Source organism: Terrapene carolina, unplaced genomic scaffold (genome assembly GCF_002925995.2).
Source record: "Terrapene carolina triunguis isolate 2854851 unplaced genomic scaffold, T_m_triunguis-2.0 Scaffold68, whole genome shotgun sequence".
Classification (NCBI taxonomy): domain Eukaryota; kingdom Metazoa; phylum Chordata; order Testudines; family Emydidae; genus Terrapene; species Terrapene triunguis.
In genome coordinates, this window is record NW_020664419.1 from 43563170 (window position 1) to 43580521 (window position 17352).

Here is a 17352-nt window from a genome sequence, read left to right on the forward strand (position 1 = left end):
CCATTTTCTTATCTGCTCCCCTCGAGCTTCCATATTTGCTTATAAGTAAGCTGATTCTTCCTTTTCACTTATCTATAATATCTTCAGTATGGTCCCTCCAGATGAGCTTGTTATCAAATATCACACCTACGAGTTTGTTTCTTTTTCACTATACTTATCTGCTGTATTTATAATTTTACTTTTTTGTAATCTTCCATGTTGTGAAGATCATTCCCTTAGTTTTGTCAATGGGGAACTTGCAGCCCCACTTGTTTCCTCATTCTGTACTCCTCTGAAGTGCCTTATTGATTCTTTTGGTGGCATTTCAAGGTTTCTGCTTTTGGTCCCTATAGCAGAATCATCAGCAAATAATGTGATGCCTGTGCCTGTACTCATCATCTTTGGAACGTCGTTTATGATGCTGTTATAAAGGGTTGGGCTAATGACACTCTCCTGTGAAGTTCCAGATCTTTTCTGCTCTCAACTTCCTCTGTTTGTAGTTCTCTCCCTGCCCCTCCCCAGCTGGGCTTCATCCTCAGTAAGTCTGGCTCTTGGTCCAGGTGCAGCCTGGTATGTTAATTGCTGTCTCAGGCCACATCACCCTTTCGGAGCTTGTGTAGGATACACTCCCCAACACAGGATGCATCTGCATTCACATGACTGAGACAACCTACCCACATAGATCCCCAAGATCTGTGGAGTTGGGATGCTAAGGGTACATTTACACTGCTTTTTAAAACCTGTGGCAGTGAGTCTTAGAGCCCAGGACTACTGACTCAGGCTTGTGGGACTCAGGCTATAGCGCTAAAAACAGCTGTATAGATGTTCAGGCTGGAGGAGAAGGGTAGTTTTCAGAGCCCAAGCCTAAATAGCTACTCAACTGTTTTTAGCACCATAGTGCAAGCCCATGGGGCTCTGAGACACGCTGCTGCATGTTCTAAAATGCAGTGTAGACATACTCCAAGACACCTACCCATCCATGCTGCCCCAAAGACTTCCCATCTGAGTGGAAACTCCACATGGGTATTCTCCTGGCCTTTTCTGGCTCCATATCATTATCTAAACATGTGTTGATTAAAAGGAATAACAAATAGTCACTGAACCTACAAGAAGTGATGCCATTTTAGATTTGGGATTGGTGAGTGATAAGGACCTCATAGAAGAACTGGTTGTAGGGGACAACCTTGGTTCAAGTGATCATAAGCTAATTCAGTTTAAACTAAATGGAAGGATAAACAAAAATATATCTGCAACTAGTGTCCTTGATTTCAAAAGGGCAATTTTTTTAAAATTAAGGGAATTTGTTAGTGAAGTGGACTGGACCAAAGAACTCTCAGATCTGAACGTGGAGGAGGCTTGGAATTATTTAAGTCAAAGTTGCAGAAACTATCTGAAGCCTGCATCCCAAGCAAGGGGGGGAAATCGTAGGGAAGGGTTGCAAGCCAAGCTGGATGAGCAAGCATCTCAAACAGGTTGTTAAGAGAAACCAGAAAGCCTACAAGGAATGGGAGATCAGATGGAGCAGAGAGGAAAGTTACCTCTTGGAGATCAGAAACTGTAGGGGAAAATTGAGAACTGCCAAAAGCCATGCAGAGTTGGACCTTGAAAAGGAAATTAAAAACAACAATAAAAGGTTCTATAACCTTATAAATAAGAAGAAAACAAGGAAAGAACAAGTGGGAGGCTCTGAGTTACTACAGAGAATTCTTCCCCAGGTGTTTGGCTGTTGAGTCTTGCTGGAATGCTCAGGGTTCAATTTACCATCATATTTGGGATCAGGATGGAATTTCCCCCCCAAGTCAGATTGGTAGAGGTTTTTTTCCACCTTCCTCTGCAGCATGGGGCATGGTTCATTTGCAGGTTTAAACTAGTGTAAATGGTGGGTGTTCTGTAACTTGAAATCTTTAAATTGTGATTTGAGGACTTCAGGAATTCAGCCAGAGGTTATGGGTCTATTACAGGAGTGGGTGGGTGAGGGTCTGTGGCCTGCAATGTGCAGGAGTCCGACTAGATGTTCATGATGGTCCCTTCTGGCCTTAGAGTCTATGAGTCTATTTTGAAAGTGAACAGAGGCTTTGTGGCTGCCAAGACATGGGGAGATGCATGTAGAGTCCTGTTAGTCTCCTGCAATACTAATGAGATCATTAATACATAAAACAGGAGCTGCATTATTTATTTATTTATTTTATTTATATTTTATATTGTTTATATAACCCCAATAGTGAGATAGGCACTTTCTAGGTGACTATGAAGTATTGGTTGATAGCTTGATGGGCTTACAGTCTAGATAAACAATGTACAAACAGTGGAAGGGGAAATGGATGCAATGAAAAGCAGTGAGACCGAATGGTGACGTTTAATATCTCTTCTTGGTAATAGACATTTTCTCCCATCTAATTACCATTTCTCCCTGGAGATGACTAATATTTGTAGGCTTTTTAGAAGAAGTATAGTTTAAGGATGAACTTGAAAGAAGGCTGGAGGCATGGCAGACTCAGGCTACGTCTACAATACCGCGGTAAGTCGACCTATGCTATGCAACTCCATGCCACGTCGACTCCAGCTACATGAATAACGTAGCTGGAGTCGACGTACCTTAGGTCGACTTACCACGGGGTCTACATCACGGGGATCGAGGGGAGAAACTCTCCCGTCGACTTACCTTACTCTTCTCATTGAGGGTAGAGTACAGGGGTTGACTGGAGAGCGATCTGCTGTCAATTTGACAAGTCTTCACTAGACCCACTAAATCGATGGGGCTGTAGTGTAGATGTTACCTAATTAATGATTTATATGCTTTAGGTATTAACTGAAATCCTTATATGTATCACAGGAGAAACACAGAACCCTGAATCAAGTTGTCACATGTAAGGAAGGAAGACTAGGGTTTGGATTTTAAGTAGTTTAGTTTTCCAATGTACTTATTTATCATTTAAGTTTGTATATATCTAGTGAATAACTGGGGAGTTTAAAGTTTTTTTTCATATATACTATATGTGAAGTTGGTAGCGATCCTAGAGTAATGTTGCCTAACACTTTCCATTATAAGCTCCTGTTTTCAGCTGCTTATAACTTTGCCAATCTTTAACCATTTTGTCTGAAGATTTCCATATTTGCTCTCTGCCCTAGGTTGAATTTTTAAAATAAATTTCAGCAAAAGCAATTCATCCATTTCTCAGAAGAAAGTTAGGAAAAATAGGTAGTTTTGTCCTTTTAAACATGTAAACAAAGTGTGTGTTATGTTTCCTCTGGTCCCTTATAGCCACAAAGATTATAACAGCCTGTTACTACTATGGGTTGTTCTTTTCATTCAAGTGGGGAGGTCTGTGTTGTGAATCTAAAGACCTTGGTTTCAAACCCATTTGATGACCCATGTCATAATACTTCACACAATGGAATTTTTTTTTCAGATTGTTTTTTAAACCTAGAAAATTACATACAAAACTACTTCAAAATATTGCTTCAACATTAAGGTTGAAAGTCAAGCACTCAAAAGTTAGGAAATGCCAGAATTCAGGTTGTCCCAGCTGTCTGACTTTGGAAAATTAACATTTTAAAAACATATCATTTGTATGATAGGTTCTTGTGGATAGGGCATAGGAGAAGAAGACAGAATATCTTAGTTCTTTCCTCAGGCTTGTCACAGATATCAGTACATTTGCTGAAAAATGAATTTTTTTGCAGCACCAAAACTATTTGCAAATTTGGATCAAATTCAGCATATAGTTTTGGCAAAAAAAAAAAAAAAGGAGGAAATATATTTTGAAAAAGTTGAAATGTTTTGTTTCTGCCATTTCAAAATGAAACATTTCTCTTTCTTGAAAGTTTTTTTTTATTTTGAGTTCCGTGAATACATGCAGGTATTAGAATTTGCCCTCCACAAACGCTATTTATGTAGTTTGTGGTTGTGCACTTTAACATTTGCAGGCACAGTATTAGAAATGTTTGAATGTGTTTTGAGGTGTTTCATCCTGCAAAGTGTGGCAGTCTGTCTGTGTGTGTCTACTTTTGGATTGTACATAAGTGGAGGCTCAGTAAATGGATGGCTGAAAACATGGCCATTAAACTCTCTGTGATTCAGTTTCTTATTTAACAGGGTTATCTCCAGATTATTAATATCTTAAATGTTCTGATCCTTCGTACAATCCAGAATGGCACATGAACATCAGTGTAACTGGGGTAGGTTCTGAGGCTATAGTAGGGAAAGAACAAATTAAGAATTACTTACACAAATTAGATGTCTTTAGGTTGGCAACACCTGATGAAATACATCCTAGAATACTTAAGGAACTAACTGAAAAGATCACTAAACCATTAGCAATCATCTTTGAGAACTTGTGGAAGACTGGAAAAGGGCAAATATAGTACTTATCTATAAAATGGGAACTCAGGACAACCCAGGGAATTATAGACCAGCCAGCTTAACTTCAGTAACCGGAAAGACAATGGAGCAAATAATCAAACAATCAATTTGTAAGCACCTTGAAGAAAAAAAGGTGATAAATAACAGTCAACATAGATTTGTCAAGAAGAAATCATGTCAAACCAACCTAATATCCTTCTTTGGCAGTGTAACAAGCCTTGTGAATGGGGGGAAGTAGTAGATGTGATATACCTTAACTTGCCTTACATGACCTCATAAACCAAATAGGGAAATATAGCCTAGATGAACCTACTATAGGTGGGTGAACAACTGGTTGGTGTAGCTATCAGTGTTTCACAGTCAAACTGGAAGGGCATATAGAGTGGGATTCTGCAGGAATCGGTCCTGGGTCTGGTTCAGTTTAATATCTTGATCAATGATTTAGATAATGGCAGAGAGAGCATACTTATAAAGGTTGCAGATGATACCAAGCTTGGAGGGGTTGTAAGTGCTTTGGAGGATAGGATTAAAAAATTATAAATGATCTGGACAAGCTGAAGAAATGGTTTGAAGTAAATAGGATGAAATTCAATTAGGACAAATGCAAACTACTACACTTAGGAAGGAATAATCAGTTGCACACATACAAAATGGGAAAAGACTGCCTAGGAAGGAGTACTGCAAAAAAGGAGCTGGGATTATAGTGGATCACAGACGAAATATGAGTCAACAATGTAATGCTGTTGCAAAAAAAGGGAACATCATTCCAGGATGTATTAGCAGGAGTGTTGTAAGAAAAGACATGAGAAGTAATTCTTCCATTCTACTCAGCACTGATTAGGCCTCAGCTAGAGTATTGTGTCCAGTTCTTGGTGCCACACTTTGGGAAAGATGTGGACAAATTGGAGAAAGTCCAGAGGAGAGCAATAAAAATTATTAAAAGTCTAGAAAACATGATCTCTGCGGAAAGATAGAAAAAAACAGGTTTGTTTAGTTTGGAGAAGAGAAGAATGAGGGGAGACATGACAACAGTCTTCAAGTACATAAAAGGTTGTTATAAAGAGGAGGGTGATAAATTGTTCTTAACCACTGAGGACAGGAAGTAATGGGCTTAACCACTGAGAACAAGAAGCAATGGGTTTAAATTGCAGAAAGGGAGATTCAGATTAGACATTAGGAAAAACTTTCTAACAGTAAAGGAAGTTAAGCACTGGAACAAATTACCTAGGGAGATTGTGGAATATCCATCATTGGAGATTTTTAAGCACAGATTAGACAAACTCCTCTCATGGATGGTCTAGATGCTACTTAGTCCTCCCTCAGTGTAGGGGACTAGACTAGATCACCTATCAAGGTCTCTTCCAATCCTACATTTCTATGATGTTAATTCCTATGTTCCTAGAGGAGTAAAGGCAGGATTTTGTGAAAAGGTGATGACAGTAGATGTCTAAATTTTTTTAACATAGTATAAATGTATCATCCTCCTTCTGAATTAAGGAATTTTTTGGTGACAGAAGTAATGTTATATCAGTTCAACTGAATGAAGTTTGAGTAAAATGAAACAGAAAAAAGGTTAATTAAAAAATATTAGAAAGCCATTTCCAGTACCCACAACTGGTCTTGCAATTCACAGAACTTAATCACTGAGACCAACATAAAAATGTTCTGTCTCATGGAGACGGAATCCACAACTGATATAATAATTTACATTTGTCCTTTCTATTTCCCCTCCCTGAGATTACATCCCTACAAGGGCCTGATCCTAAGTGCCATCAACATCCATTGAAGTGGGCACTCAGCATTTATCTTTAGGTGCTTTCATTGTATCTCTCTCTGAATCAACAATAGAAGTAAATTAGTGATTTCAGTAAATTTCATTCACTAGCATGTCTCAATCAATTCCTTCTCTCACCAAGGGTTAATGTCACATCATTACAAAAAAAATTCTTTTATAAAATTGTGATCAGCAAGGTTATATTTCTGCCGAATTTCAAATCACATCAAAGATTTTGCATCATTAACTAGCTGTCTTTAGGTTTAGGTCTAAAAGGATTTGGAACAATAATTGTTGCAGAATAACACATTAAGTTTCTTTTGCATTTAACAGCAAAGAAGAAATATTGGCACTATCTGATGAAGACATATGGAATAATTCAAGGACTTCAGGTACAACAGCCAGTTTAATTAGTTCTTCCTTATTGCACATGTTAATTAAAATAGATAATGTAACAAACAGTCCAAAGGCTGTTAAAGTATATTTTTGTTAACTCTTCAGAGGCAAACATCCCCAAAATTGTTTATTCGCATGAGAAGGACAAAGACATTGAACCGCGTCAAGAAAATGTAAAAGATATAAATGTTGAATGCAATGAAGATAATAAGGAAGATAATGAAAAAGAATTAGAGTTGCTGGTAAGTGTTATACAATTATATCCACAGTGTTAGATGATATGAATCCATTTACACATCAAAGGTGGTGAAAAAGCCCCTTTTAACAGATCTGACTGATGTACTAATTTACAAATTTAAAACCATGGTCTGTATTTTCATTGTATCTCCCTCTGAATCAACAATAGAAGGTGATTTCAGTAAATTTCATTAAGTTCTTGTGGTCTTAAATTAATGACTTCTCTCTCTTACTTCCTTACCAGAGGATCTAAGTGACAGTTTCAAAGAATTAGAACAGTGACCTTTCAAAGATCTCACTTCCTAGTCTCTGTGATGAGTATATACTTAACATAAACACTTAATGTTTGGTAAAATTCCTGTATTTATGGTACTGTGAGCCTTACAGATGTTTCAGAGATTAACTATGTAATATACTACATGAACAAAATTCCAATTTCTATAATTTTAAGAGGAAAAATTATATAACTACTACAGTAGACTTTTCTAGACCTGTATTTAGTATTAAATTTGTTATCATAAATTTCACATTCGGTGAACATTCAATCTATTTGGGGATTTTTATGGTTTGGCTTGCATTTTGCACCATGAAGGAAGAAATAGCAGTAAATGAGACACATACAGCCACCTATTATTTTCGGTGTCTGTTCTGAGCTTATGTTTTTGGGGTACATAGATTCATAATCATAGTTTAAAATGGCTATTGCCTGTGAAAATGTGAGTGCTAATCAGACCAGAGAGGAAGAGGAGTGCCGCTCAGTCTTTTTGATAGGGAGGAGAATTATTTCCTCACACTTAAGTATGAAATTTTCTTAGCTCTAACTTTAAGAAAGTTCAAAGTTGTCACCTATTGTGGGAGCTCTTACTGCCTGAAAAATCAACATCTCCTTATTTAAAAAAAAAAAAAACAAACATAATTTTTTTAAAAAGGCCCTAAAAATCACATGCTTTTTCTCAATTTACCCTATTACAATGAGCAGGTTCAAATATAACAGTTTGTTTATAAATTACAGAGATCGTCCATACAATAAATGAAGAGGGAAGCTATAATTTAGATGTTAATTTGTACTATGCACTCTGTAATGAATTAAACAATGAAGATCTATAATAGATGGAAATACAACCAAATCTTTGAAACCCACAGGCATTGGCTCACAAGACAGCTGTGCAGTTGACAAGTAACATGAGCCTTATGTGAGAAGAAGGGAAAATCGTAAGATTTGCATATAATTATTGAGATCATGCAAATGTCAGTTATGAGAAGCAAAAAAAACCACAGGCATCTCACTGTTAAATCCTGACAGTTGGCATCACCGAAGAGCTCAAATACATTTGAGCACCAGTTGGCAGAGGGTCATTAAAACAGAATTTGCAGAGACATTAGCTCCCTCACTTTTCTTTGAGTGACGTTTTACTATTAATAGTTTGCAGTGGCTTTGCAGAAAACATATTAATAAGAGAAATTGTAATGGGGATATCTACAGCAAGTGTAAATGTAACAAGGGGTGCCCGAGAAGCTATCCTCTAATTGATCAGCATGGAGCTATCAGTGTGAGTATCCGAAAGTGAGGAGAGAGTGCAATGACAAGCAGGCACAGTTGAATAATACAATATGATATTTGGGAGCTAGGGAAGGAGAATGATTCGTTTCTGGCCTTTTACTTCACTAATCTCATTTCCAACGTCTGCCTTACCAAATTGTCTAAAAACATTCTGGTTTGAAGCCTGCAATGGTTCCTAAGAGAAATGAAGCAAAGATAATTCTAACGGTATTTGTCAGTGTGCAATATGTCTTTGTTTTACTGGACAATACTGAATGTTACCAGGCTTTGATGTGCTGTATCAATGCTCTCACTACAAACAAAACAAAACAACCCAAACAAACAAACAAACAAAACCCCACAACCCTAGAACTGAATGTGCAGAGAATTAATTAGCCTCCCAATTAAAGAATATTCTCTTTAGGTTTCATTTGTATAAAATGCACTTGCAGCTTACTGAATTAATGAATAAAGAAACAGCATTCTGAATACTACTGATGTCCTGCTCCTTTCAGACTCACTATAAAGCTCATTACATATGTTAAAAACTACATACAATGCACATTTTGCAAATTGTTCGGAACATGTTTCCATAAAAGCTTTGAAACCGAAAACAAAACTTTCCATAATGAAAGCCTGCCTCATTCATTTTGAATATTTTTATAGAGCTCATTCTGATCATTCTTTTCTATTCTATTGTTTCAGCTAAGTCAGCAGTTCACAAGAACTAGAGGTACTTCTTCCAGAGATGAAAGGAATTTATACACAACAGAGCCAGTTAATTTTCCAAATGAAGCCCAAGGACTGGAGAATAAGCTAACACTTATGGAAACAGGCACTGACTTGCTCAGGCAGCCTGTGCCTATCAGCCTCCCTTCAGAAAATACTTTACAAGAGCTAGGAGAAGAATTACATGATAACAAAACGTATTCCATAAGATATGATTATAGTCAGCCATTAGCAGAGGAAATTACTGCAGGCACTGTAAACAATAGTGAGCAGCCTTTGGCATGCATTGGTACCAGTGAAATGCTTTTATCACAGGAATATTTGCCTGGAACAATGCAAAATGTGACTATCCATATTAAAGATACTGTCTTAAGCAGACAAGGAATGAGCCATGTAGATATTTCAAAAGGTGAAACAGATAGTGCCTCAGGAAGCGAAATGATGGAGCGGTTATTCATCAGTGACGATGATGCTGATATCTACAAAGAGGCCTGTGAAATGAGACCAGAAACAATTTCTTCAGAGCATGATGAATCAATGCAATTAAATACATGCGTAACCGAAGCACTGGATGACAATGCTAATCCAGCTCCAGAGCGACACATTCTGCAACCATCTCACCTAATGCTAGCGTCCGTATTGCCAGACAGTGACAAACATGAAGAAAAAGGCGAGACGATTTTAAGCAAAGATCAGGTACATTTAAGAGGAGATATATATGCTGAGGCTTTTGCACATTCTGATATCTCAATAGATTCCTCAAAAAGCCCATATACAGAAAAAGAAGTTGTGGGGAAAGTATCAAAGAAAGATTATAACACTGATATAGGAAAAGAGGAGGAAGAAATCAAGTTAGATGAGTTAGGACTAATTAAAGAGCGGGAGAGTGACACCATAGCTCTGAAACTTTTCAGTGTTCAGGGAAAATATATTACTGAAACAAAAACCACAACATTGCCATCAGCGTCAGATAATAAACATGAAGCCAAGCCTTCACAAGCAGAAGACCAGATGATTTCCTATGTAACTTATGAAAGAAGACCTGAAGACACTCATGAATTCAAAGAGTTTACTTGGCTAAAAGATAGGGGAAGCTCTGACAACAGAAGCCGAGGAAAAGAAATCACAAGCTCTGTTGAAGGCAAACAAGGGAAAGAGGAATACAGTGAGTTAAGTGATAACTTGAGGAAAACAGACAGTAGATACCCTGATGCTATTCAGAGTAAAATGACTACTTTCCCCACTGGTTACCCAGTCTTTGCAGTGACAACTGGCAAAGCAAGAGCTACAAGTATTATGTCATTGAACCCAGAGGATACGCTTGATATTAAGGAGAATGATCATAAGCTTTTTGAGGAACGAATGTACAGCCAAGATAATTTCCCCACAAACAAAAATATTTTGGAGACAGATTCTTGTCAACTTCAAATTGAGAAATCAGACAGCATGGTTACAGATGATCAGAGCAGGGTAGTGTGTGAAAATCAAAGGTGGAGTGTTTCAGGAAGTCAACCAGTAGAAAGAGAGAGTGAGATAAATAGAACAGAACAGATTAAAGAGCAAACAGATGGTGAAGTCATGTTGGGAATGAGGGATAAGACAAGGTATTTGAATGTTACTTCCACAGAAGAATTGTTTACCTGCCAAGAAACAGTGAGGTGTGAAAAGTCTTCTGTAGCTGAACATGGTAATACAGAGGAAGCAGAAGCAGGTACAGCTTATATAATTAAAACAACATCAGAAAGTGCTTCAGAAAAAATGTCTGCTAGTGAAAAAGCAGTAATTGCTAAGCTACCTCAAGAGACTGCAGTAAGTGACAGGCCCACAGAGGAAAAGGAAACAGCGTTTGATACACATGAAGGGAGAAATGATGGTTCACATTATACTCTTTGTCAACGCAATACAGTGGGTGTATTATATGACACTGAATTTGAAAAGGAATCAGTTTTAGATATTTATAATGCACATGTACGTGAAACACTGCAAGGCGAAATGATGTCTGTATGCAATACCAAGGAAAAAGTTTCCAAAGCAGAACATGACATTGGAAATAATCCACCTGTAGAGGAAACATTACGGGCTTCTGCTATAGAAGGAAAAGCAGGTTTGGAGCAGGATTTATATTCAGAAGAATCACTGAAAGCTCCCCCAAATCCCGAGCAGTGTTTGTACAGTGACGAAGCTGAAGAACGTCATAAGGAAAAAAACATTTTTGGAACACTTTCCCATTCAGGTGCCAAAGGTGAAACAAAAACACCACTCTCTGATACAAATATTGTGCCCAGTTGTCATTATGAAAGCTCTCCAGCGACAACTTCTGAAGAGTCTATTGAGGTGGTTACTGCTGAGGTAGAAAATGCGGAGCATCCATATACAGCCCCTGCATTCGAATCCATTGCCAATATTTCTGCTGAGTCAGGATATTATTTCAACCTACCAAGCGAAATGACATGTATTAATAAAAACACCTCTGCTGAGGTTGGACACAAAGAAGTTCTTGAGACTTCGGACATGTTGACTTCAAGTGATGAAAGAGAAAGGAATATAGGCCAGTGTTTCCATCAAACAGAGTTCAGACAAGAGGAGTCATTAGGGCCAATGATTTTAATTAGCGAGCCTACTGAAGAAATAGAAGAGACAAGCTCTGAATCTGAAGGTTTAATAACTGAGGGGAAAATATTAAACTGGCCTGATGACTCAGAGCACGAAAACCAGCACATTTCTGATTCTTCAGATATTTCTGACCAGAAAAGCGAAGCACATAGTTTACCTAGTGAGTCTCTAGTTTTAAAGCATATCAGTTACAGAATCTTTTATTTCCTCTTGTTTGTTGTATTTGTTGTAACGATCTACCACTATGATTTAATGGTTTGCTTTGCACTCTATCTATTTTCCTTGTATTGGCTATACTGGGAGGGAGGAAGACACAAGGAGTCTGTCAAAAAGGAGTAACATTAAGTTTCATTGTCTACATACTGTACTTAAGGGATGAGGTTGATTACTTCTCCCCACCCTAAAGCATTTTAATTGTTAAAAGGAAATATTCATTGTTAGAACCAGAGCAAGTTTTCTCTTAAAGCATCTTTCTAAAAGGAATACATCTGAAGTTTGCTCCTTCATATAAGTAATTATTCTATATAGGACCATTATATTTGGATCATTAAATACCTATATGAATATGAGATCTGAAGCACGTCAAGTTAAAATTAAGTGCAGATGTTGCTCCTTAGCAGGCTGTGAGGTTGCAATGCTTCATATCTCTGCAGTACTTAAAAACACCATTTCTTGCATTAATTTCTCTTGCAGTAAAGCTTCTCGTTTTTTCTGAGTTTTTCTAAGGTTTTATACAGTAGATAACAGGGGAATGGCATTATGACTAAGTCAGTACTTTAATATTGATCTTGCAATTGGTGATCTACTACTGTAATTAACCAATACATTTTGGGAGATGAAATCTGTTGGTAGATTGAATAGTTCTTTGGGTTTTTTATTTCATTGTTTTAAGTTAGTGCAATAATAATATTAATATCTGAAAATGTCAAGCTTCGACTCCAGTAACATTATGTAACTTTGTGTACGTAATACTTCGGCAGAATATATTAGCTGCTTTCATACTTCCGAGCTGAAGAACACAGCTATGAGACTTATCATTCACTTGCACAAACATTTATAGATGGGTTGTCTTCAAATAATATTTATATATTTTTTGTAAATGAAGACTGTGTAACACGACTGAAGAATTTAATTGAATTCAAAATTATTCCAGATAGACCTTTTGAATGATGTTTTTCACCAGTGTTGTTTAAGAAAGGCATTCGTATCTTCAAAGCATTAAATAAATAAAAAAGAGTGAATGATTTGATGGTGTGTGGCGTGTTCAGAATTGGGTTTGTGGCCTTTTTTTATAAGCTAACTAGGTCTCATTAGAGCACAATAAAATAAATCCTGAAGGAAAACATGGGACATGATCCTTGCCTCCAAAAAGGCTCCTTTGTGCTGCTGTGGCGCTGCACAATAGCCCCTAACAAGGTGGTTGGGGGAGTCCCAACATAGGGGGCGTGCTGGGAGGTTCACTGCTTCAAAGACATTCTTGTCCAGTGTACAGGCATGCCAGGAGCATGTCAAGGGAGGAAAGGGAGTGGCCAGAGCATGCAGCACTCCAGCAATTTCTAGCTGCAGAAAAGCCTGTGCGGACTGGGAGTCATTGCAACCAAGTGTACCGTGGAATAGCCCTGAGGCTGCATAATGTTACTGGGACCCCAGAGATTGAGGAAGGACAGAACTGGCTTTGAGCCACATAGGTTCCTCTCCCATCAGCTCTGCATAGCTGAAGACCTGGGCCATTGTGGAGGCTGCTAAAGGCTTCAATGCAAAATGTGGCTGAAGGTAGATAATGGTCAGGTTAATCACTTGTTTCAATCATTAGTTAAGCACTGAAACAATTTTTTAAAAGCTCCCTTACTAGTAGCAGACTGTTAGGAGACCTTGCTACAGGAGTGACCTTGACTTTCCTGTTCTCCAGGAGGGTGAACCTTTGGAGCATCATGGAGGTGATCCATTCTGTGGGGTATGGAATGGTGTTGATGACCTACTGCTGATGTATCTACTAATGGTTAAATATATGGACTACTGTTGACTGCAATCCTGAACTGGGTGATGTTAGTAGGTGCCTAGAGGCGTCGAACAGTTGCCAGGGGAACTTGTAGTAACACAGTCCTTATCGGAAGGACAGCCAGGGAATCCAGTCATGAAAGGAAATGTGGCTAGCTCTGGTAAGGCGATCCCTGAATCTTGAGGGACTGCAAGAGACATGAGACCTGGAGGAATCTCTTGCTCTTTGTTGGATTGAACTAGCAACTGGTCCATGCTAGAACAATAGGGACACTTTGGTGTGGGAAGCCATATGTATTTAATTTAGTGGTCACATGTGGCTTCCTTCATTTATTTGAACTCAAAACTTTGCTGGGTGTTCTTTGCTTGGTCTTGATTCATCTGTCCTGTCACAGTGAGAAAAGAAGGGAGGGGTAAATGGTGGGCCCAGGATTAAGGGTGGAAGAACATCAGGGCACTTCATCTAGATCAGTCTTTGAGCAATAGCCAGGCAAAACTAGGGAAAGCCCATGGGAGAGTATAGGTACACGCGAACTAGAGATGAGCCGAATAAATATGTATGTATTTGAGCTACACCGATATGATACATTTTTTATGAATATGCATTCAAAAGAAAAAGAATCAGCATCCTTCTAATCTGTTCTGTGTTATAATGTAGTTTAAACAAATAGCTGAAGATCATCTAAATTATATCTAATTTTTTTCTGTCCCTTCATATAGTAAATATACACTGTAAGCTAACTCCCAATAGCCGTGTTCCATTCATCCCTGTGTCCAGTAGGTTAGGAATCTCAAACTTTGCCATTTTAACATGTACAAATATTCTGAGTTGAAATTTAGAGTAAATATTTGAATGTTAGCGTGAGCATAGTTTAATCTAAATACAAGTGGAATACTGTTAGCATTTCTCAGATTTGAAATGGGATTTCTGTATTCTATATTTACAATGTTTAGTCAGCATATCATATCTTATGATTGCAAAACATAGCTCCAGATTGATCTGTGAACACAGGTGCCTGAACTTTTACTTATGTGCTTAAAACAACAAAGCTACTCATTTTATCTTTTTTTATTTAACATTTGATATACCTTTAAAAAATCCTCTTACCTTTCTTTGTAGTCTGAAATCACTACCCTTATAACATTGGGAAAATATTCATCTGTGTGATTTTAGTTATTTCCATAAATAAATGGTTTATTGGCTTAAGCATTTTTAAAAAAAATCACATTTAACCTGTCCAGTAGTTCTCACAGCATGAATCTGGTTAGTCAGTAATAGCCACTTCTGCATACTAAACAAAACGGATGGCATGGTTCTATACAGCTTACAGGCCTGTCAATTTGAGAAGCCCAGTACTGATCTAACATAGAGACTAAATCACATTTAACTTAAAAGAAAGTCTTTCTTTACTATATCAAGGGTACAAATTAATATCTCATGGCTGCTGTCTGAACTATACATTTAATGGATAAATGAGTTTTCGTATTTCAGCATTTCCTCCTGTCTAAATGTAACTTTCAACTAAAATTCTGAAGAGACTCAAGGAAGGTTTGTGTCTGGGCAGGTGGTTATTAGATGACAGTGAGGCTTAAAACCACCAGTTATGTCACAAACATGTGCTGTGTGGCTGATGTATTGCTGGTTGCCACTGTTGGCCTTCTGTCTGTGCAGCATACAGACCACAGGCAGCAGAGAAAGGAGGGACAGAGCAGAGATGGCAGGCTTCTGAGGGGCTCTTTTTGTTCATCACTAGAGGTAGAGCTAGGAGTGTCTACAGATGTGCCCTCCTACCTCTGCCTTTGCTTTTCCAATCCCAGCAACAAGTGGGGAGCTTCTGCATCGGTGGGTGGGCAGCAGGGTTCTGAGTTTGGTTGTGGTGTATGTCGGGGCGGCGGATTCTAAGCTTAACAATGGCTTGCTGAGCCTGGAGTATTGGGGCAGGGAAAGTGAAAGGTGGCAATAGGGAGGGAGGGGAGTCAGGATGGTGTTCTGTGCTTTGGAATATTGTGTGGGGGAAGTTTCAGAGCTGAGGCAGTTAGTTCAGAGCAAAGATGTTTATATAGGAAGAGGGGGATTTTCAGCCTAAGACACAAGCGAGTATGTGTGTGTCTGGTGAATGGGGTTGGTTCTGAGCCGGTTAGGTTGGAGACAGTTGTGGGGATTGGAAAAGTTCTGAGCTGAGAGGGGGATGGAATGGGCTGGGTGAAGAGGGACATGGAATCAACTGATGAACAAGGTTGTGTGTGAATTGGTGGTATGTGTTGTGTTGCGGCAGTGTGAGAGAGGGGTGATAGGAGGAGCATATTGGTACCAAGAAAATGTTTCCCACAAAATAGTCATTTGCAAGACTTCTGAACACCCTTATCTAATTACATGATAGCTTAATGGTTGAGACAAGATTGTGTATACAGATTAAAAGAGCAGAAATTAAAAGAGACACTAATGCACCTGAACACTTTTATCAGTTTCCAGCTAGTGGAATTACTGTACAGATCTTCTCAGTTGACATCCTGACCTTAATGTTCTATAGGCAGGGAACCCGGCAATAACTCTGTGGCCCAGCCAGTACTCACAGAACACTACAAATTCCTGAGGGGCCCCCATCTTCCAGTGGCCATGAATTTACTTCAGTGGCTGGCTATCCAGGCCTGTGACTACTCAGATGAAACCAGAGGCCATAATTCTCAGCTGTAACCAAGAAGCACATGGTGTGTGTGTGTGTGCTTTCTGAAGTCATTCTGGGTTATTTGGTTCCCCCAAATCACTTAGAGCAGTCTGAGGGCTGCTCCAATTTGTGCCAACTGTCAATGGCTGCAGGAGGGCATTATGGCTCCCAGGGACTACTGGGGAGCACCTGCCACAGGAAGCAACTATGGTGGCTCTGTATCACGTGAAGATTCCCTCTCCACTGGGGGGATCCTTTTGTAGCTGGTTCTACATCAACTTTGCACTGCTAGAAGTACCCTAATGCAGAGGAATATCAGGATAAGATACTCTGCCCCTCACTGCTATATCTGGCCATGGGGAACTAAGAACTTCTCAGCTAAGGGACAAGCACGGCCCCACTCCCAGGGTAATCAGGGCAAGGCAGAGAGACACAGCCATTCTGACTAACTCCGGTACCCACAAACACTTCTTTTTTTGGGGGGAGGGGGTTAATTAAGCCCTCAGATCCAGGAGCTTCTGTCTGCCCTTGTAGGCTGATTCCTAAGGCCTGCAGGGTCTGTATGTGAGAGAGACAGAGCGGGGTCAGGATCTGTGGAGGAATAATGAAAAGGGCGGGGAGCTAATTTGCCTGAGTTTCACACCCTCCTCTGAGGCTCTACTATATTGTGTGGCTAAGGAGCTGCTTGGCATCCTCTGCTATGCCTCCTTGAAGCCAGTCAACAATCACAGGAGCAAGTGGCTTACACACCTCTTAGTTTCATGGAATGGGGTCAGGATCTGGCCCTTGGAGTTTAATGAGCTGCTTTAGTTAGGAGACCATACTGGTTGATTAATGGGTGTTATTTAATATGTCTGTCACTTTATATCTATAAAGCTTTATCCAGTGTATATGTCTGTCGTGATTAATAAAAGAATATGAACGGAGCCTCTAAAATACAAAATGCTCTGTCACACAGTGATGTGATGTATTTTTAGAGCAGAATCCTTTTTATATTGTGCAGAGTTTATGTTGAATTTTAGCAGAATTTTTAGAAAGTCCCTTAAAACAGAGAGAG

General features: G+C 38.9%; 1 protein-coding gene across 1 annotated transcript in view; it reads left to right on the forward strand.

The window, feature by feature from the left end:
• PPP1R3A (protein phosphatase 1 regulatory subunit 3A) overlaps positions 1-12877 on the forward strand; it is a 44651-nt gene extending 31774 nt beyond the window's left edge. The window contains exons 2-4 of the mRNA XM_024207168.1: positions 6450-6508; positions 6618-6754; positions 8995-12877. Of these exons, the coding sequence (XP_024062936.1) occupies positions 6450-6508; positions 6618-6754; positions 8995-11970 (3172 nt within the window). The 3' untranslated portion in view covers positions 11971-12877. The remainder of the gene's footprint in view (positions 1-6449; positions 6509-6617; positions 6755-8994) is intronic.
• The last annotated feature ends 4475 nt before the right edge of the window (positions 12878-17352 follow it).